General features: G+C 50.4%; 7 protein-coding genes across 10 annotated transcripts; 4 read left to right on the forward strand and 3 right to left on the reverse strand.

The window, feature by feature from the left end:
- The first annotated feature begins 1785 nt into the window (after positions 1–1785).
- LOC118514017 (probable ATP-dependent RNA helicase DDX23) lies at positions 1786–4543 on the forward strand. Its single transcript, XM_036060488.1, is given in 3 exon segments — positions 1786–1877; positions 1948–2352; positions 2354–4543. Coding segments are annotated over 2 exon segments (2463 nt in total). The 5' UTR covers positions 1786–1877; positions 1948–2007; the 3' UTR covers positions 4472–4543.
- A 168-nt stretch (positions 4544–4711) lies between these two features.
- LOC118514015 (structural maintenance of chromosomes protein 4) lies at positions 4712–11154 on the forward strand. Its single transcript, XM_036060485.1, has 4 exons — positions 4712–6907; positions 6991–8068; positions 9887–10486; positions 10559–11154. The coding sequence occupies exons 1-4, from the start codon at positions 4866–4868 to the stop codon at positions 11057–11059; spliced, it is 4221 nt and encodes a 1406-aa protein (XP_035916378.1). The 5' UTR covers positions 4712–4865; the 3' UTR covers positions 11060–11154.
- Positions 8075–12263, reverse strand: LOC118514023 (plasminogen receptor (KT)). Its single transcript, XM_036060497.1, is given in 6 exon segments — positions 8075–9021; positions 9096–9147; positions 9149–9181; positions 9183–9338; positions 9422–9746; positions 12197–12263. Coding segments are annotated over 5 exon segments (459 nt in total). The 5' UTR covers positions 9506–9746; positions 12197–12263; the 3' UTR covers positions 8075–8887.
- Positions 12264–13190: 927 nt separating this feature from the next.
- On the forward strand, positions 13191–16506 carry LOC118514018 (enolase). Of its 2 annotated transcripts, XM_036060489.1 has the most exons (4): positions 13455–13535; positions 14480–14558; positions 14715–14988; positions 15180–16506. In XM_036060489.1, exons 2-4 carry the CDS (start codon positions 14542–14544, stop codon positions 16212–16214), a joined length of 1326 nt encoding a protein of 441 aa, XP_035916382.1. In that variant the 5' UTR covers positions 13455–13535; positions 14480–14541; the 3' UTR covers positions 16215–16506. The 2 variants fall into 2 exon arrangements, with proteins under 2 accessions (XP_035916383.1, XP_035916382.1); XM_036060490.1 differs by lacking the exons at positions 13455–13535; positions 14480–14558 and adding an exon at positions 13191–13431.
- Positions 16507–16708: 202 nt separating this feature from the next.
- On the forward strand, positions 16709–18454 carry LOC118514019 (cell division control protein 1-like). 3 transcript variants are annotated; one of them, XM_036060491.1, is made up of 4 exons: positions 16709–16801; positions 16907–17206; positions 17271–18065; positions 18130–18454. In XM_036060491.1, the coding sequence occupies exons 2-4, from the start codon at positions 17047–17049 to the stop codon at positions 18300–18302; spliced, it is 1128 nt and encodes a 375-aa protein (XP_035916384.1). In that variant the 5' UTR covers positions 16709–16801; positions 16907–17046; the 3' UTR covers positions 18303–18454. The 3 variants fall into 3 exon arrangements, with proteins under 3 accessions (XP_035916384.1, XP_035916386.1, XP_035916385.1); XM_036060493.1 differs by having other exon boundaries at positions 16714–16801; positions 16923–17206; positions 18130–18428; XM_036060492.1 differs by having other exon boundaries at positions 16773–17206; positions 18130–18428.
- A 20-nt stretch (positions 18455–18474) lies between these two features.
- On the reverse strand, positions 18475–20126 carry LOC118514021 (protein flightless-1-like). The gene is made up of 2 exons (XM_036060494.1): positions 19734–20126; positions 18475–19610 (listed from the first exon to the last, which is right to left on the reverse strand). The coding sequence occupies exons 1-2, from the start codon at positions 19737–19739 to the stop codon at positions 18501–18503; spliced, it is 1116 nt and encodes a 371-aa protein (XP_035916387.1). The 5' UTR covers positions 19740–20126; the 3' UTR covers positions 18475–18500.
- Positions 19921–21021, reverse strand: LOC118510062 (insulin-like growth factor-binding protein complex acid labile subunit). The gene has a single exon (XM_036051452.1). The coding sequence runs from the start codon at positions 21019–21021 to the stop codon at positions 19921–19923; it is 1101 nt and encodes a 366-aa protein (XP_035907345.1).
- Positions 21022–21128: the final 107 nt, after the last annotated feature.

The following is a 21128-nucleotide window of genomic DNA, read 5'->3' on the forward strand; positions in this document are numbered from 1 at the left end:
ACTTTTGGCAGTCTATAGTGTATGAACAGTTGTAGTGATGGGACAGAACAGTTAAACAAAACATAAATTCGTCTAATAGCATCTTCTCCCCCATCAACTTCAATGCGAAGGGTTACAACGCCAATCAATCGGCGCCCGTTCGTGTAATCTTTACGCGATCTGTTCCACCTCGTTCGCAAGAAAGTGGGGAGGGTTTGCCCGATGCCCCGGAGGTCTTTCCCGAAGCGCAAAACTTGCCACTTTCTTCACATCGTCGGGTATATTAACACATCTAATCTTTGCCTCTTTATCCTCCTCATCCACACCTCATTCTGAGGCGTTTTCGGAACTGATCTGGCCCTCTAGCTGTGATGAAGCTGCTGCTGAGCAGAGAGCGGTAGTGTTTGGTTCACTTTATTTCCGGCCCAACACGAGGCATCATCCCCTTGGGGCTTTCGAGGGGCCGTCTCTGGTTGATGCACAGCGCGGGCTCTGACCCCACAGTTTCTTTTTTCGCCGTTTTGGCTTGGCGTTTCTTTTCCGCCGAATTTTTCCCCAAAAATTCACCGACGGATCGGTGTTCTAACAGAGTGCGTTTTCTTTCCTATCTTTCTTTCTGACTTCTCCACCACCACCTTAGGTTCCTTGGACGGAAGGTGAGTGTACTTCAAGACAAGCGATGGGAGCGATCGATAGCGTCGGAAAATTGGGCACTCCAGCGTTGTTTTCCGATTGGAATTCGGAAGAAGTCATCGGAGTCGGGCTTCGGATTGCAATCACGGCAGTTCAACAGGGTACGGCTCGACCCGGCGGCTCGACGGCTTGCCACCAACCGATACCGATTAATGGATGATGGATTAATTTTCCACCGATAGGTTCAGGGCAAGATCACCTGGTGGGGGAATCGCTGTGCGAGAAAACGGAAGCAACCCCCTTTTCGCGCCCTCAGGGAGTGGACCGGTTGGGCAAGGGTTGGGCGTGCTAAGGTTTGACCGAGCGGGCAGACCTCCATTGTGCTGCCGGTGCTCGTGTTTATTAGAGGCGCTGAGCTTCTCGATTTATTCTAACGGTGTGCAATTATGTCATTAACCGGAAATTTGAACCTTCCTGGCAGCGATCGCTACAAGGGAGTGTAGCGAGGAGCCGACGAGCCGCTTGTTTTGGAAACCATTAGCTGATACATTATCGATGCACACACACACACACACACTCACACGCCGAGAGAGTTGGTGCGAGCAGGTATAATTAAATGTGCGTTCAATGACCAATTCGTCCGCCTGATTAGATTGCTCGAGTTCATATCATAAACAGTTATTTGTTCGGCGACGGCGCCCTGGAATGCATCGTCGGTTTGATGGCAGGTTTAACTGTGGTCTGTTTTTGAACGCGTTAGTGGAGGCCTTTGTACTTTGTGCTAGAGAATGTTGCCAATAAGCCCTTGCACAACTGCGGCCCCTTTTTTTGTGCTTATCATCAGTCCACCAGGAGCAATACGGCCAGGCCGTTCTTTATGAATAAAAAAAAAATCAGTCCACCAGGGATTTGAAACTCGTACTGTCTTGTGAATGACCGACGTCGAGGTCATTGTTCCTTTAAAATAATCAATAGATTATGATTAAAAAAATCGCCTTTACTGTGCACATAATTTTCATTCTTAAACATTTCAAGATTTCTACTGCTCTCTCGAAAAATTTCGTAAAGCAAATACAGTTTCGTTGAGCGAATTCAGTTAACGGTCATTTTGAAAACGTACTTTTCGAACAAGCATCTGAATTCGGGCTTTGAATTTCGATTACGTTTCTGAAGGGAGCGGCTGGAATAGCGCGTAGCTGTCAAAACCGGAAAATCAGATTGTTTACAACAAACAACAAACGCAAGCTCTGCACCACTAGCGCAAGGTAATTGTAAACGAATTTCACAATAAATATTACTTAAAACATTCTCATACTTATCGATTTACCAACGTAGGTACTACGTTCATTGTTCACAGACTCTTCTGGCGTGTTTCGCAGTGTCTGCCCACACACAATGGTGAATGAAAAACGACGCTCCCGCTCCAGGGAACGGGATACCCGGCCAGATCGGGACCGCGAAAGGGAACGCGACCGGGACCGGGAACGTGAACGTGACCGGGACCGTGAGCAACGTGAACGAGACCGTGAACGGGACCGTGAGTGGGATCGCAGGCGTGAACGTGATCGAGATCGACACCGTGAACCGCCGCAAAGAGATCGTCCGGGTGATCGGGATCGGGCCGAGCGAGAACGGGATCGTGAACGCGAACGGGACCGCGACCGTGACCGGACGGATGACAAGGACAAACCACGCAAAGACAAGCTGGATGAGGAGCAAGAGGATGAACAGAAGAAGGGCAGACCTGAAAGCGGACGTAAAGGTAGACGCCTTGAAGAAGGAGCCACTCTCGCTGGAGGAGCTGCTGGCGAAAAAGAAAGCAGAAGAGGCCGCCCGTAGCAAGCCCGTTTTCATCACCAAAGAACAGCGTGCAGCGGAAGCGCTTAAGCGTCGGCAGGAAGAGGTAGCTGCTATGAAAGCGGCCGCTGCTGCGAATGTGCCAAAGTTTGGTGATGTCCCGGTAACGACACTGCTGAACCGGGAAAAGCGTGATCCGCTTGATAAGTATGACCGCCGGGAGCGTGAACGAAAGGCCGTAAACGATGAGCGGGACAAGGATGCAAAGGATGGCGACAAACGGCGATCCGGTGCGGCAGGAACGGAACCGGAACCGGTGGTTAAGGATAAGGAAAAGGAGCAGGAAGCGATCCGGGAGCGGTATTTGGGTATAGTGAAGAAAAAGCGACGCGTGCGCCGGTTGAATGACCGCAAGTTTGTGTTCGATTGGGATGCCGGCGAGGACACATCCATCGATTACAACAATTTGTACAAGGAGCGTCATCATGTGCAGTTTTACGGTCGTGGACACGTGGCCGGAATCGACATAAAGGAGCAGAAGCGCAAGCAAAGCAAATTTTACGGCGATCTGCTGGAGAAGCGTCGTACGGAGGCGGAGAAGGAGCAGGAGAAGGTGCGTCTGAAGAAGGTGAAGAAGAAGGAGGACAAACAGAAGTGGGACGATCGGCACTGGTCCGAGAAGGATGTGGATGAGATGACGGAGCGCGATTGGCGTATATTCCGCGAAGATTACAACATCACGATCAAGGGCGGTAAGATTCCGAACCCGATCCGCACGTGGAAGGAGTCCGGCTTCCCGAAAGAGATTCTGGAAATTATCGACAAGGTTGGGTACAAGGATCCGACTCCGATTCAGCGGCAGGCCATCCCGATCGGGTTGCAGAATCGGGACATTATCGGTATTGCGGAGACCGGTTCCGGTAAGACGCTTGCCTTCCTTATTCCGCTGTTGACCTGGATTCAGTCGCTGCCCAAGATCGATCGGCTGGAAACGGCCGACCAGGGTCCGTATGCGATTATCCTCGCACCAACACGTGAGCTTGCCCAACAGATTGAGGAGGAGACACAAAAGTTCGGTACACCGCTCGGCATTCGTACCGTCGTCGTTGTTGGTGGTTTGTCGCGAGAGGAGCAAGGATTCCGTTTGCGGCTGGGATGCGAGATTGTCATTGCTACTCCGGGTCGTTTGATTGATGTGTTGGAAAATCGTTACCTTGTGCTGAACCAGTGCACGTACATCGTTATGGATGAGGCTGATCGTATGATTGACATGGGCTTCGAACCGGATGTGCAGAAGATCTTGGAGTACATGCCTGTTTCGAACTTGAAACCCGACACGGAGGAAGCGGAAGATGCCTCGAAGTTGATGGAAAACTTTAACACGAAGAAGAAATACCGACAAACGGTGATGTTTACCGCGACTATGCCACCGGCCGTAGAGCGACTCGCACGTACGTATCTGCGTCGACCGGCAACTGTGTACATTGGCTCGATCGGTAAGCCGACCGAGCGCACGGAACAGATCATACATATTATGGGCGAAAACGACAAGCGCAAGAAGCTGATGGAGATTCTGTCGCGCGGTGTCGAACCGCCGTGCATCATTTTCGTCAACCAGAAGAAGGGCGCGGACGTGCTGGCCAAGGGGTTGGAGAAGCTGGGCTACAACGCGTGTACGCTGCACGGTGGCAAGGGACAGGAGCAGCGTGAGTATGCGCTGGCGTCGCTTAAGAACGGCTCCAAGGACATACTGGTCGCGACGGACGTGGCCGGCCGTGGTATCGATATTAAGGATGTGTCGCTCGTCATCAACTACGATATGGCGAAGACGATCGAGGACTATACACATCGTATCGGTCGTACGGGTCGTGCCGGAAAGACGGGTTGTGCGATATCGTTCTGTACGAAGGATGACAGTCATCTGTTCTACGATCTGAAGCAGATGCTGATGTCCAGTCCGGTATCGGTGTGCCCGCCGGAGTTGATGAACCACCCCGACGCGCAGCACAAACCGGGCACGGTGGTGACAAAGAAGCGAAGGGAGGAGAAAATATTCGCCTAAAGCGTGATTGCGAATTGAGTGGATTTTAATAGGATGTAATTTAATTAAATAAATCATTTCTGGCTACCATAATACTGTGACCATGAATTGGCATTGATTCTGCAAAAAAAAACTCTTGATTACTTTCAGTATTGACATTCTGCCAGCAATAAGCAAAAAACCGTTGCACCCGTCATTTGACAGCATTTCAAACTGTGCTGTCAGTTGACGGTAGGGATGACAGTTGGACAATTTCAAACGCTGCCAAACGTCATTTAACGTCTACGCACCGCACACAAACATAAACGCGCGCGTTGTTTGTGCGGATTTGTTTGAAAAGCGATATAAAGACTGAACATTTGTGTTGTACTAGTTTATGTGTTTGTAGTTTGATAATTATCGTGGTTTAGAAAGCATGAGCAGTGCAACGAAGCGTCGGTCTGGTGGCGATGCGGCGAACAAAAACAACGCGCCTCCGAAACAGCAACAAACCGCCCCGGAACCCATGGACGCTGCCGCCGCCGACGTCGATGAGGATGCGTTGATGTCGGAAGATGAGGAGGGAGGGACGCGCATCGGCGGCATCTACATTCCGCCGCCGGTTCCACCGTACTGTTCCACTGAATGCAAAGGACCCCGGCTGATCATCGAATGCATCTCGAACTACAACTTCAAAAGCTATGCAGGGCACGTAATGCTGGGACCGTTTCATCAGCGGTTTTCCGCTATCATCGGCCCGAACGGAAGTGGCAAGAGCAACGTGATCGATTCGATGCTGTTTGTGTTTGGATACCGGGCGCAGAAGATCCGCTCGAAGAAGCTTTCCGTCCTGCTGCACAACTCCTCGAAGCACCCGAACACGAACAGCTGCACGGTCGGGGTGCATTTCAAGCAAATCGTCGATAGGGAGGACGGATCGTTCGATGAGGTGCCGAACAGCTCGTTCGTTGTCGCCCGGACGGCTTTCCGGGACAACAGCTCGTACTACACGATCGACAACAAGCGCGTCCACTTCAAGGAGGTTTCGAAACTGCTCAAACAGCACGGCATCGATCTGGACCACAATCGGTTTCTCATCCTGCAGGGTGAGGTAGAGTCGATCGCGATGATGAAGTCGAAGGCACAGACGGAGAACGACTGTGGGCTGTTGGAGTACCTGGAGGACATAGTCGGCACGACGCGGTACAAGCAGCCGTTGCTGAAGATTAACGAACGCGTCGATTCGTTGAACGAGGAGCGCACGGAAAAGCACAACCGCTGCAAGCTGGCCGAGCGCGAAATGAAGGACCTGGAGAAGCCGATGACGGAAGCGGTCGAGTATTTGAAGCTAGAAAATACGCTGACCCGCACCCGGAACCAGCAGATACAGAAGTACATAAGCGAACAGCAGCGCAAAATCGGTGAATTTAGCGTGGAACGGGACCAGGCCGCCGGGATCCTGGCCAAACACGATGAGGCCTACGAAGCGATCAAGGCCGAGCGCATGGAAAAGGAGAAGCTCGTGAAGGAGGAGATTAAGCAGTACGACGAGCTGGTCAGCACGAAGGAAGCGAAGGAAACGACCCTCAAAAGCTCGCTCGATAAGTTTGCTAAGGTGCAGGCGAACATGCGCGCCACAAACGAGCGGCGCAAGAAAACGATGGAACAGATCGCGACGGAAAAGAGCCGGCTAAGCGAGCTGCTAGCCGTGCCGGAGAACAATCAGAAGGAAATCGAAGAGTCTCAGCGTCGAATCGAATCGCTCACCAAGCAAAAGGCCGAAGTGGAAGCAACACTCACCGCTAACCTGGCCACGCTGAAGGACGAAACGAAGGTGCTGCTGGAGGAGAAGGAGAAGCTCCAGACGGAACTGATCGAGCTGAAGCGTGCGGTGGACGAAAGCAAATCGGCCCTGTCGATCGCGGAATCGGAGCTGAAGATCTGCAAGCACGACGAGGTGACGGAAACCCGCAAGCTCGAATCGTTGCGCTGCGCGTACGAAGAGACCGAAAAGGATCTGGAGGAGAAGCAGGCCCGGCTAGCGATGCTGGAAGAGGCCGTGCCCGTCACACGCGCCGAGCTTGAAACGGCCAAACAAAAGCTACAGACAAACGGGCAGGAAGAGAAAGAGCTACGGCAGGAGCTGCGATCAGTGCAGGGCAAGCTGCAGGAATCGATGTCCGCCATGCAGTCGACCCGCTCGCAGGGCAAGGTGTTGGATGCACTGATGCGCCAGAAGAACGAGGGACGCATACCCGGGATATTGGGCCGGTTGGGCAATTTGGGTGGGATTGACGCCCGGTACGATGTAGCGATTTCGACGTGCTGCGGAACGCTCGATCACATTGTGGTGGAAACGGTCGATACGGCAAAGACTTGTATCGAGTTTTTGAAGCAGCACGATATCGGGCGGGCGTCCTTTATTGCGCTCGAGAAGATACAGCAGTACGAGCGGAACTGTCACACCAGAATACAGACGTAAGTAATGGATGCGATCGCAAAGCGCGCTCGAGCCGAGCTGTTAACTAATGAATTGCCTGTTTCCCGCCATCTCTTCGCAGCCCCGAAAACGTACCCCGCTTGTTCGATTTGATCCGTGTGGAAGATCAGCGTGTGCTGCCCGCGTTCTATTTCGCGCTGCGCGACACACTCGTTGCGGATAATCTCGACCAGGGGCAACGGATTGCGTACGGCAGGCAGCGGTTCCGCGTGGTAACGCTCGGTGGCGACGTGATCGAAACGTCCGGCACCATGTCCGGTGGTGGTCGGTCGCAGCAGCGCGGTCGCATGGGTACGTCGGTGCAGACGAAAACATCCGCCAGCGAGCCGGCCGGCACCTCGAGTCGCGAAATCGAGCAGATGCAGATCCGCGCGCAAGAAATCCAGTCCCAAATCAACTACCTGCAGGAGCAGCAGGGTGAGCTGGAATCGAACATTCAGAAGCTAGCGGCAAAGCTGAAGCAGCAGGAGATGGAACTGAAGCGAATGCGCATGGATGTGGCCAGCTTGACGCAGCAGATGCCCCGCCTGAAGCAGCAGCTCGACTCGCAGGCCGAACGCGTCGCCCGCACCCATTCCGACCCGGAAAAGGTACGCGCGCTCGAGGCAAAGGTGGCCGAGTGCAAGAAGGCGCACGGTAGCTCCACCAGCAAGGCGGACAAGCTGCAGGCGGACGTCGATCGGTACACGGCGCAGATTAATGACATTACCAACAGCAAGGTGAAGGTGCTGCAGACGAAAATCAACGGACTGTCCAAGCAGATCGACAAGCTGTCCGCCAACATCTCGAAGCTCACCGTGGACATTAAAACGTCCGAGCGGAACGTGAAGAAGGCGGAAGATAAGATCAAGAGCATGGAGTCGGAGGTGGAGGCCGCACAGGACGCGATACGGAAGGGCAACGACGAACGGACGCAGCTGGAGGTGGAGGCCAACAAGCTGCGGGAGGAGCTGGAGGAGCTGAAGGCAGCCATCGAGAAGGCGCACGAAGGTTCGTCCAGCATCAAGAAGGAGATTGTGGCGCTGCAGAAACGGGAAGCCGAGGGCAAGATGAAGCGGCTCGAGTTTGAGCAGATCCTTCAAACGATCGAGACGAAGCTGCAGGAAACGAAGGACACGCTGCCGCACTGGAAGGACAAGGTGAGGTGGTTTTTCACGTACTTTATTATCATTTACACGCTAGAAAAACCGGATGCAGCACATTTCACGTAGTTAACAGGACTGTTGAATGTAATTTTTTAAAAACTGTCACACGCACACGCACACATACAAGACACAATTCCGATAACCGCCGCGGTCGTTGGCTGAGTAACAGTACAATGGATGTAAATGTGAGTTATCGCACGCCTGAAACTGTGTACGACGATAACATCGGATCCTTTAAACCACCCGCCACCAATACATCGAAGAGGAGATGAGAAGGGTTATAAATGCACTTATTGCTTATTGTTATCGTTTCCGTTTGGAGAATGGTTAAAGTTTCTGTTGCTTTGTTTGCTTAACACTCACTAAAAGGACGATTATATCGCTATGTGTGACTAGACTAGAAACGGTTGACGGGAACGGGCCGTATCAAGACATCGAGAGAAAGCAGAATAAGAAGGAGATGCCGTCGGAACGTGGTGCCGGTACGTGATAGCGAAAACAGGGTCTCTAAGGCTGATTCTGTCACAAGAAACCTGGAATCAGCATTGGTTTGCAACTATTATCTCTATGTGCAACAAGAAGAAAGAGAAATCTGCTATTTGTTCTTACAAAACTAAGCTTTCCGCTTCACGCGGTTCGTCTTTGGTGCGCTATCTCACTCAAAACGCGTGCGTGCGCCAGTGCTTGGTGTGTTAACTATTGATGATGGTACAAACTAGAGAGCTAAAAACCCGACCCGACTGCGGTCCTCTCCCTGTCCGCTGGTAATACTGTAACGCTGTGGACCTCCATTAACGACGGTCCGCGTAGCCTTTAAAGCTGATGAGGATGAAGCCGAATCTTATCGTCAATATCGAGCCGAGCTGAATCGATCTCCGACACGGTCGGCAGTCCGCTTGGCCACTCGAGCAGCTCCGGCTCATTATGCATAATCATTTCCGCTTCGGCTAGAAAGGAGTTGTTAAGCATATGCTTGAATAAGCTAGCTAAGCTGAAGGATCCACCGCAGCATTACCATTACCTTGTATTCGATGAATCTTTGTCCCGTAAGCAAGATCCGCATAGTAAGCGACCGACAAACGAAAGGGGCACGATCGGTGCAAGCGTTACCGGGGCGCTTGGTGAGTCGGAACCGTCCGATTAGTCCGATGGTGGTTACGGCGTAGAACGACGAGAGCCAGTAGAAGAGCTCCCGGGCCCGCGAGATCTGCATCGCCGTTTCCCGTTCCTTCATCTGGAAGTGCATCTGTATCCAGCGCTCCATCTAGCCGGAATCGGAAAATGGATCGATCAAAAATGGATTCACAGTGCGAAGCGGCCGATGGCCACACCGCGTCTCGCCGCTACCTTGATTTTGTTCATCTCGGAAATGTATTCCTGATTCTTCTTGACCACTTCCATCCCGGTCGGGTGCGAAAAGAAGCTTCCCATCGTTGTTGGTCGTGCGTGTGATTTATAAGGATAGTGCGTGAGCGAAAGCACGTGGAGAGTTTCGATTCGATTTGTTAGGTAAACACTCGCAGAATCGTTCTCGCCGTTTCGGTGCGCCTGCTGGACGAAGCTGAATCGAAGAAACTGTCCCCGCAGCTGTCAACCGGTGAAAACATTGGCCTCATTTGTGGCGCATGCGAAGTGCAAGGTTCCCGAGTGGCATTCAAACCCCGTGCAACGTCTATTGGACATTCGAAGGGAGACTTTTCTTAACGGACACTGAATGGGCAGCATCTTGTAGATACTTCTGGTGCAAAGACCTCGTATAATCCCCGACCTATCGTTGCTATTCAATAACGAATCTTCCTGTTGTTTTCACAGCTGAAACCGCTCAAGCTGCACGAAATCCCCGGAGTACCTGATCAGGAACCGCTGAAAGAGTACAGCGAGGAAGAGCTGGCCAGCTACAAGCTACCCGACCTGCAGTACCAGATCTCCATCCTGGAGGAAAAGCTCAACACTAACAAACCCAACCTGTCCGTGATCGAGGAGTTCCTGAAAAAGCAGGAAGCCTACCTGAGGCGCGTGGCCGTCCTGGAAGAGATCACCGCCAAGCGTAACGAGATGCGGCAACTGTACGACGATGTACGCAAGAAGCGTTTTACCGAGTTCATGCGCGGATTTCACATCATCACGAAGAAGCTGAAGGAGATGTACCAGATGATAACGCTCGGTGGTGATGCCGAGCTGGAGCTGGTCGACTCGATGGATCCCTTCAACGAGGGCATCGTGTTCAGTGTGCGTCCGCCGAAAAAGTCCTGGAAGATGATTTCGAACCTGTCCGGCGGTGAGAAGACGCTTTCCTCGCTCGCGCTTGTGTTTGCGCTGCATTACTACAAACCCTCGCCCCTGTACGTGATGGACGAGATCGATGCGGCCCTGGACTTTAAGAACGTATCGATTGTGGCGCACTACATTAAGGTATGGCATGTTGTACCCCGTGCTTCTCCAGTGTGATCTTAATGATGTTTTTTTTTCTTTTCTGTGTTACAGGAACGCACAAAGAATGCCCAGTTTATCATCATTTCGCTGCGTTCGAACATGTTCGAACTGTCGGACTATCTGGTCGGTATCTACAAGGTGAGCGACTGCACCAACTCCGTCACGATCGAGAACGATCCGCAGCACACCGGTTCGCCCATGGGAGGAGCAGCTTCGCAGCAGCAGCAGCCAACCCAAACGCAGCAATTCGGGTTTGGCAGCCAGAGCGTGGATCTGCAGGACGAGGAAGCGTACAAGGCGACGCTGGATGCGTCAGCGGAGGAGAAAGTTGAAGCAGTCGAATCATCACCACCGCAAGCGGACAAAGACACTGTTAGCAGTGAGTCCCGGACAGCGGAGGAACCGCAGCTGATGGAAACAACGCATGAGGAAGTAGAATCCAGCACGGTCGAGCGAACCGAAGCACAACCGATGGAAGTAGAAGAGCAAGCAAAGGGAGCAGCGACAGACGCAGAAGAGAGAGTGGATAATTCCGATTTTACAACAGATTAACGATTATTATAAAGTGTTAGTGTAAGAAGCGCGAGTTCACAGCAGCAGCAGGAGTGTGTATACAGAATAAACCTTGTTGGTTGTAATTAAATGAAGACAAGCTCTTTCCTTTGTCGCTTGATGGGTTGCACGCATTCGCATCGCGCTCCCACAAAGATCAATGCACCTGCAAACTATTTTAAACGATCGGTTCGGTAACAGCGTTTGTGTTTAGCTTTTTTCGCGACCTCTTCCGAGATCGAACCGCGAAGCATTGCAGCGAAAGTGAAGAATCGACGTGTGGCACGCGGCTGTTGGCATTTTCGCGTACGAACGGATCCTATCTTTATCCGTTGTTGGGCAAGCGAGCGATCCGCTCGAGCGGTCGTGCTGCTGATTGCTTAATAGGTGAAGTTTAGGAAGAGGAAACAGCAGCCTAGGTCAAGATCCTCGTTCGATCGGTTACTGTCTGATCGGTATTTGTATGTTGCATTTGCCGAATGGAAGGAGGATGTTGGATGATCTGCTTGTAAAATGAGCTGTTATAAAATGACTCCGGTGAGCTGGTAATGTCATGAGAATGATAACCAGACGATCCATCTCGTTCAGCTCAAATTGTGATAGAGGGGTTGGCGAATGTTTCCGTAAGATAGACCGGTAAGAACGGATTGCTATAAACCGATGTTTGATTCCGGTAGATGGGTCATGTTAGAGACCAAACAGTCCATAAAATCTTGGTCATGGAGCTCGGATAGCAAAGGGGCGGTCCGGTGACCGAGGCGATAACAGCTGCACGCCAGAAATGGCATGATGGCAGGCCGAGACCTCTGGAGGTTTTAGAGCCCAAAGAAGTACGTTTAAGCTAATTGCTGTACGCACTAGCGATTTCGATGCATTTTAGTAAAGTGTAGTGCAAGTCAGGATCGTCCACCATAGTGCTCTCTTCTCTCACCATCCCATCATCAGATTGCTGAGAGAGCATCCCAAGGTCAAAGTAGGATGAGAAAACAGCAGGTTCTACAATCGACCGTTGTTGACAGACATATCCGACAGTGGAGTTTTCAGCTAAAGTGTGCTACCAATGTTATGAGATTTCCATTCCTGGCACTAGATAAGACCTCCAATCTTTTCCTCTTTTTAAAATCCCCTCTTCATTACCTGTTTAGCCGATGTTGGGACTCCGGGAAATATGATCGATGAGACAGTGTGATTTGTCCGGCTAATGTCAAATCGTTCAACATTCCCCCCAGACAAAAAGTGATCTAAAACGACTGACAGCCCCTAATTTTGTGTCATATCCCCTGAAATTAGGACCGGGCTGTGAGAATGTGTGAGTGAGCACGTGCAGCCATATTGTATGCATGTGTTAGTGATATCGGTTTGGTTTTGGACGGCTTCGAAATAGGCGATGGTCTAGTTCACATGAAACATTTTTTGTATAGGCAAGGTTTATTGTCAAATCGGTTAACTCCGGCACGATAGCGTTCGGTTATTTTGATACGAAATGGATAGGTATCAGTATCGGCTTTACACGGCCCGTTTCACAATACGCGGACTAATTAGCTGCTGGGGGTTCCGAGTTCGCTTGCCCGCTGGATTCACACGTATTCCAAAGTGATAGGGGCCCCCGTATGGCTTTCTTAGGGCCCCGATTTTCATTTCTCTAATGGCCTCGTGTAAGCAATCCGCCTGGTTCTGCGTTGGTTTCCAATGCGATCACGAATGGTTTTCCACTGCACTGTAACACTCACAATACACAATACACAATATGGCAAAAGGATCCAGAAGCCTTCATACGATTGTATTTGGCTTCGAATTCACGCTCTGCTTCTTCCAGATAATGACGGCGCTTTCGGTAATGGGTTGATCTTGACGACATTTTAATATATATCAGCAGAAATATTGCTTTTCTAAAACGAAATCAGAATTGGGGTTAGTTCAGTTTGGCTAGTATTTTGGTTCTGTGCCGGCATCGTAAGTGTCAAGTATTCATCGACGCTCCAATACATACCAAAACCGCGCATGCGTGTTAAATCACCGTGTACACACACGACTGGTTGAATCGAAAACGGCTGTCGATGATACAGAAGAGAAGAACAGAAGACCAAAGCCAATACGAGGAAAAGAGAACGCACTATTGCGAATACACATTTGTGGGCCAAGTAGGGTGAGAGGTTCAGGGCCTAGCCTCAAAGTGATCTAAAATGTCTGGTGGGTTGTGCAACCCGGTTGTGGTCCGCCTTCACGCCTGCGTACAACATTCCAATTCCTGTGAATTTTCATCAACTCGGCACGATCCGCGTACTCATTCCACATCAAACGGTGCAGTGAAAACGGTGCTCGATCTCTTGTGCTCCATTCATATCGTCTTTGCCCAAAGTAAAAGAAAAGCAGTAAGTGTGGGAAATATTAATCCATTTTATCGTAGGCCGGTGTCGCGAAATCTCGTGAGATTGCACACGGTTTTCTGTATACCTTTTTCCACCGCTTCTTATCGGTAGGATTCTCAAGGTTTTCCTGCTTTCCGACCGGCATGTAAAGGTGTGGTGAAAGTGAAAAAACTATCCTCGAACGATTGCACAATAATTGCATTTGCAGCAGCGTGTGTGCGTGTTTGGCCGCGCGCGTTCTGGTGTGTGTGTGTCGGTGCTGATTGAATAGGCGGTGCATCCGGCAAACTAGATTACGATTGTTTTACACGAGACGGCGGAACATTTATTTAACCTTGAGCTTATCAGGCAAAGGTCACCTTTCGATTTTCACGATCCTCCTTCCCAAGCGAAACAGCCGGCGTTGGCTGCTAGGCTATGTAGGAAAAGAGGAAAATCATCAAAAGGGAGTCATTTCTTCCAAAAATTTCGCTTTATATAGCTTCCATTTTTATCCTTTAAATAACAGCTGATTTTATACAATAATTGAAATTAGACAGACATTTTGCCACATTTTGTAGAGAAAGCCCGTTTTCTTTCTCCTTTTGCGCGAGTTTTTCACCCGGCATATAGGTATCGTGTATGACCTCTAGATACGGTTAGAGGTCAATGAAGACGCGCCTAACAAACTCCCCCTTCTCCCACCTCGATGCAGACACCCCTCTCCGTTTTCACACAACCGTAGCGATGGTTGACAAAATATGATGCAAAATTAATTTGTTTTTGTGAAATATTTAAATGACGCAATTTTATATCATTTTATGATAAGCTTGGAATGTTCTAAAATTACCTACAAAAGAATATTTTGTTTTTCTTGCCAAACGATTTGAAACTGAAAGCCAATGCCAATGCTAGGATCGAACTAGTATCAGGTGTTCAAAGATAGGATTGTCGCTAGGAAACAAACCAGCAGCAAGTCACATCTGCCGCATCTCCCCTTTTGGGCCTCTTTACGAGGGCCGTGTGTTCTTCTTTTTCTGGTTTCCACAACTGATAACCTCCGTACTTTTAGCGTCCACGTAAATAACAACATACAAGAGCCATCGCGCCAATAGCTCCGCGCAACGGACGAGCATGATCCGAGGAATTATGTAAGGCCAGGGCTCCTGTGTTAGTAGATTTTAATCGATTCCAAAAAGACGTGAGGGGAGAGATAGTGTAAAAAAATGCTTGGGCGCGAAACAATGGAATTATCACAATGTGTTTACATTAATACGAATTTATTTGGTTTTTTCTTCACCTTCCAGATCCAAGATGCCGTTCAAGAGTATTAAGGCACGCCAGATCTTCGACTCGCGCGGTAACCCCACCGTCGAGGTTGACCTGGTGACCGATCTCGGTCTGTTCCGTGCTGCCGTCCCGTCCGGAGCCTCCACCGGTGTCCACGAGGCGCTGGAGCTGCGCGACAACGAGAAGGCCAACTGGCATGGCAAGGGTGTCCTGAAGGCGGTTGAGAACATCAACAAGACCATCGCCCCGGCTGTGTTGGCTTCCAACCTTTGCGTTACGCAGCAGAAGGAGGTAGGTGTAGTTCGGTTGAACTCCGATTGTCTCTTCCACGAGGCGGTAAAATCGTCGCGGAAGAAGGGACATTTATTTTTAGCACCGAAAGCGATTGAAAGCGATTATGCAACGACGATGCTGTAGAACGGTTGGATTTTAATGTTGCCTCTCTTTTCCTGCTTGTGATTGCCCTCTCTGCTCCCGTGTAGCTCGACGAGCTGATGCTGAAGCTTGACGGAACTGAGAACAAGTCGAAGCTCGGTGCCAACGCTATTCTGGGCGTTTCGCTGGCCATCTGCAAGGCCGGCGCCGCCAAGAAGGGTGTCCCGCTGTACAAACACATTGCCGATCTGGCCGGCAATGCCAACATCATCCTGCCGGTGCCGGCGTTCAACGTCATCAACGGTGGTAGCCACGCCGGCAACAAGCTGGCCATGCAGGAGTTCATGATCCTGCCGACCGGTGCGTCGTCCTTTACCGAGGCGATGAAGATCGGTAGCGAGGTGTACCACCATCTGAAGAACGTGATCAAGGCCAAGTTCGGTCTGGACGCGACCGCCGTCGGTGATGAGGGTGGTTTCGCGCCCAACATCCTTGAGAACAAGGAAGCGCTGAACCTGATCCAGGACGCCATTGCCAAGGCCGGCTACACGGGCAAGGTCGAAATCGGTATGGACGTCGCTGCGTCCGAGTTCCACAAGGAGGGCAAGTACGATCTGGACTTCAAGAACCCGAAATCGGACCCGAGCGCCTGGTTGGCTCCCGACGCGCTGGAGCAGCTGTACCAGGGCTTCATCAAGGACTTCCCGATCGTCAGTATTGAGGATCCCTTCGACCAGGATCATTGGGATGCGTGGAGCAAGATCACTGCCAACACCACGATCCAGATCGTCGGTGATGATTTGACCGTTACCAACCCGAAGCGCATTGCTACCGCGGTCGAGAAGAAGGCTTGCAACTGTTTGCTGCTGAAGGTCAACCAGATCGGTTCGGTGACGGAATCGATCAATGCGCATCTGCTGGCAAAGAAGAACGGTTGGGGCACCATGGTTTCGCATCGTTCCGGTGAGACCGAGGATACGTTCATTGCCGATCTGGTGGTGGGATTGAGCACCGGTCAGATCAAGACCGGCGCACCGTGCCGATCGGAGCGTTTGGCTAAGTACAACCAAATTCTGCGCATCGAGGAGGAGCTCGGTGCCGGCGCGAAGTACGCCGGAAAGAGCTTCCGTAAACCGCAGTAAGGAAGCGGGGGTTCCCTCCCGTCCTTCAAGCCGGTTCCACTCGCTGGTGGCGAACATGATCAAGACCCACTAATATAGGCTCTGAACGCCCACAGCACCTCATTCAACCCCCTAACCTCGATATATTTATCGTCATGAAGCTCTAATTGCGCCACAAGCAGCATACATTGTAAGGCTTAAACTTATTGAATGTTAATAATTGTTAAATGAAAGTGTGACAGCCACGTTTGTCAATGCATTACTGAAAGTACATGATCCATTCGATAATACACGGAAAGCATGGTAGGAATAATTTGTTGTTGGTTTGTTAATGCGAACGCTACGCGAAAGAAATTTACTATTAAAAGATTTTGTTAATATGGTCAAAAAAAGGACAAATTATATTTAAAAGGGATCAAAATAAAGTTGTGCATTTTCCTTCTTCAAAACGCCACTGCTTTTGTCATCCATGCGATTTACTGCACTGCTACTATTCAAACGTACGCAGCCAAAACATTCAACTGTCAAATTAAGCACGAGAGAGGCACGAAAAGTCTGTTTGTACACAAAACGGAGTTCAGCAAAAAAAAAATCAGTGGCCGTGCACTGTAAGCGTAATTACACCTTTCTTTTTTATTACGCCCTTACGCCCTTTGAACTTATAAACAATAATAGCCCATATTGGCTACCGTTTTCCTCCTTTGTTTGCCAAGCGCACCGATGCCGCAGGAAAGGACGATGTTGCCGCATAGCGTCGTTTGCTGACTAGCGTTACGAAATCGCTGGATGCTGGCTATTCTTGGAAGGTTGGAAAAAGTATTTCGCGTGCTCGCAAGTTCGAAACCGCCGTGCGATGGCAAAGAATTGGCTTGCTAGGACGAAGAAAAAGTTCCTCCGGCTTCATCCGGCGTGGCGCGTGTACGTAATCTTGCTCGGGCTGCTGGTACTGTACAACGAGGTGCTGATCTACGTGTTGCAGAAGTTGAAATGGTCTAATATTTATTGTAAAGAAGGTACGTATCATGGTGCGGTTTGACGCTACGCAACGTTGAATAGTAACCCGATTCCTCCCGCCAGCTGGCTGTGTGAAGATCCTGCTCGTAGCGGATCCGCAAATTCTCGGCAAAACGTACGACACACATTTCTACGCCGGGTTGGCCAACTACGATTCCGATCGTTATCTGGCCTGGTACTACGAACAGGCGGTCGAGCATGTGCAACCGGACGTGATCATTTTTCTGGGCGATCTGATGGACGAAGGTACCGACTCGACGGAAATTCATTTCGAGGAGTACTACACCCGCTTCGGAGCGATCTTCCCAACCCACCCGACCGCGAAGGTGATCTACATCCCCGGCGATAACGATATCGGTGGTGATGGGAGGCAACCGTTGAATCCGATTGCGAAGCGACGCTTCCGGCAGTATTTCTCCGAGCGACCGGCCTGGGTGATCAACGATAATCTAACGATCTACAATATCAATCGGATTACGCTGGAGATGACGTTGAACGATCCGCGCATGCTCGACAGCACCGGGACGGATGTTTCCGATCGCTATTTGCGCATCTTTGTTAGCCACATACCGGTGCTGGATGTTCCGTCCAGCTTCACCTACACTGCGATCCATAATCTGAAACCGAACGTGATCTTTTCGGCCCATTTGCACGTTTCGCAGTTTGCCCGAATACATCGGAGTCGGCTGAAAACGGTCCGGTACAGGCCGTTGAGCCAGGACAAGAAGACGGCCTATAAGGTGCATTCGTTCGATCTGAGCTACCATCAGGATACGCAGGAGTTGCTAGAAATAATCGTGCCCACCTGTTCGTATCGGATGAGTGTGCCGGACATTGGGTACGGATATGCAGCGATCGGTAAGAGTTATAAGTTTACGCTTCAATCAAGTGCATTTCGTTAAGCCTCTTTTCCCACACACAGATGGCACCACGCTCAAGTATACCGTGCTCTGGACGACGCGGCGCTTCTATCAACTGATCTCGTACGTAGTGATACTGGCCGTCCCGGTCGTGTTGGGCTTGCTGTACGTGTTTTACAAATTCCTCCGAGAACACTGCAACTGCCGGTCGAGATACGAACGCTTGCCGAAATAAGGGCCAACGGTAAGTGAGCTGATGTGATGCGATGCAATAATTGCGGCAAATGTACTTGTGCAATCGTGGAGCCAGTGGCGCAATAAAGAAGACAACGATAAAGCAATGTTTTCTAAAAATACGAAAGCATTTTTAGATTTTTATAATATTTCGTTAAAGTAATGATGTCGCCTGTTTGCTGCAATCGTACATTTTATTTCATCCCGTAGTGATCATTAGCTGCCTTTGCAAGGCATTATCGTTCCGTTGCCAAGCGCTGTCGGGCGAGCTAGGGAGAAACTCAATGTCCAGCGGACAGAAGGGTATTTCGCGCGGGTAGGTATTACACTCTACCTTGTTTTGTTTCAAAATCAGCTCCACCAATCCCTTCGGATGCTTTTGCTCGTGAAATGTGATCAGCGATATTTGATTGCCCGCCAAATCCAGCCTCGTTAGATTGTCCATATCACCGAACGCGTCCATACTAACGCTCGTCAGCTTGTTGTGGCTGATGCTGATGTAGGAAAGGTTCGGCATGTGATGCATGCAGCTAGGGACCCGGGAAAGCTCATTCGATTCGAGCGATAGCAGTCGGAAGGTTGGAATCGGTTTCCACTGGCAAAAGTCCAGCGTTTTTAGACGATTGTGCGAGAGCAGAAGGCTGGAGAGAATCTCACCATCGTATCGACCCACGAGCAGCTCTATTTTGTTGTGCGACAGATCGACATGCTCGAACCACGCCAGAGGCGCAAGTACCTCGAGATTAATGATTCTAAGCTGATTGTTGTTGAGATTCAGCAAGCGCAGCTTTCGCCGCTCACTCCCGGCTAGTGTGCTCGTGATGGTTCGGATCTTGTTATGCGAAAGCACTATCGTCTCCATCTGTCGTAACCAGTCCAGCAAGTCCAGGTCCAAGTGCTGGATGAAGGATTGCTGTAGCTTGATAACTGCCAGGTTTTGCAGATGATATATCGAGGCCGGTATCTGCTGCAGCTTGCTCGCTACGATCGTCAGCACATGGAGGGCATCGTTGGGCTGGAACTCCAGCGAACTGAGCAGCGTTTTCATGACGACCAGCCGTTGAAGCGTGCAGTTGGCTGGTAAAGCGATCCTCTGCAACGTGCTTGAGTCGGTGATTAGTAAAGACTCTACGGAGGCTGGAAAGTGCTTGATGATAGTGCTATCGACCGTTGCGATGTCGAGATGTCTAAACTGTATCCCCGTCAGGTCGCTTGATGCGGTGTCTGATGCACTAAGGTTCGCTGGCTTTCCATTGAAGTGTGTGATGATACAGATGTACTCAGCGGTGTCTTCACAGGCCCACTGGAACTGAGCCATAGCAGAGAACGGAGCCGTGTCGAGTGACAGTAGGCAAAACAGCAGCAGGAGCTCGAAACTGAACACAAACACGGGAGCCCGAGAGATGGCAAGTGCTAGAGCACGCAAACTTACCTTCATTGTTGCGCCAATGTTTGCAGAACTCCCTCATATAATGCCTTTTTTGTTGCGATTGCTCCGTGAATGTCCGAGAACCTCTATTTTGAAGTAATGTGAATATAATTTCTAATAACTGATTTAGCGGACAAACCTGACGCCTCAAAGCTTGTCATTTCTGTTCCATTACTCCATTATTTGGTCTCTAGGTGTCAATTACTAGTTGCTTTTGAAGCGTATTATCATTTCGCGCCCAGCAACTCTGCGCTTGACTCGGGTGGAACTCGATGTCCAGTGCACAAAATGGCATGTCGGTCGGCTGCCCACATTCTATTTTATTCTTGCTCAATATCAATCTCCTGAGCCGGGTGGGATATTTCTCCTCGCGGAAGCTAATCAGCGCAATGCGGTTTGCCGATAAATCCAAACACACCAACCTGTCCATATCACCGAAAGCGTCCATGTGTACGTTCCGAAGCATATTGTTGCTCAGATTAATGTAGAAGACGGCGGGTAGACGAGCCAGACAATTCGGGACACGCGAAAGTTCGTTCGAATTAAGAAATAGCACACCCAGACTGGGAATCCGCTGCCATTGACAAAAGTCAAGCGTTTTGAGCCGATTGTTGGAAAGATCTAGCTTGTAGAGATGATCGCTAGAGAATCGACCAACCAACAGCTCTATTTTGTTGTGCGATAGATCCACGTGCTTAAACCAACCGAGCGGCGCAAGTACTTCGAGGTTCAGGATTCTGAGCTGATTGTTACTTACGTTCAGCAGGAAGAGGTTGCGTCTATGCTCGCTGCCGAGGGTGGTCGTGATCGTATGAAGACTGTTGTCTGTAAGATCCAACGAGTCTAACGAACGACACCACTGTATCAGGTCCAGATTAAGCTGTTGAATGTTGGAACGTTTCAGCTGCAGGGAAGCCAAATTGCTCAAACTCTTAAGCGACGGCGGCAGCTCCTTCAGATTACTGACGCTGATCCACAGCTCCGTAATGGCTTCGTTCGCTTGGAAGTGTATCCAGTGGAGCTGTGTTTTTCTAACTTCAAGCTGCTTGGCGGTGAAACTGCTGGGCACAATGATCTGCAGCAATGCTCGCGAATCCACGATGTTCACCTGCACGACAGAGTTTCCAAAGCAGTTGAAAACCGACTGATCGATTGCTGAAGTTTCGAGGTGACGAAGCTGTACAAACACAACACCTGCAGGCAGTTTGGCACGGAACGAGCTGAGGTTCGTCCTTGCCGGATTGAGATGCTCGATGAAGCACTGGTTGGTGATGTTTCCTTCGCAAACCATGCGATAACCGAGTGCTGTCGATGTGAGTATGGCCAGTAGATGTAGACATACGCACGATCTTGTTCGAAGGTACATGTTCGATGCAATCTATGCATATCGCGAGGACC

This window comes from Anopheles stephensi, chromosome 3, assembly GCF_013141755.1.
Source record: "Anopheles stephensi strain Indian chromosome 3, UCI_ANSTEP_V1.0, whole genome shotgun sequence".
Classification (NCBI taxonomy): domain Eukaryota; kingdom Metazoa; phylum Arthropoda; class Insecta; order Diptera; family Culicidae; genus Anopheles; species Anopheles stephensi.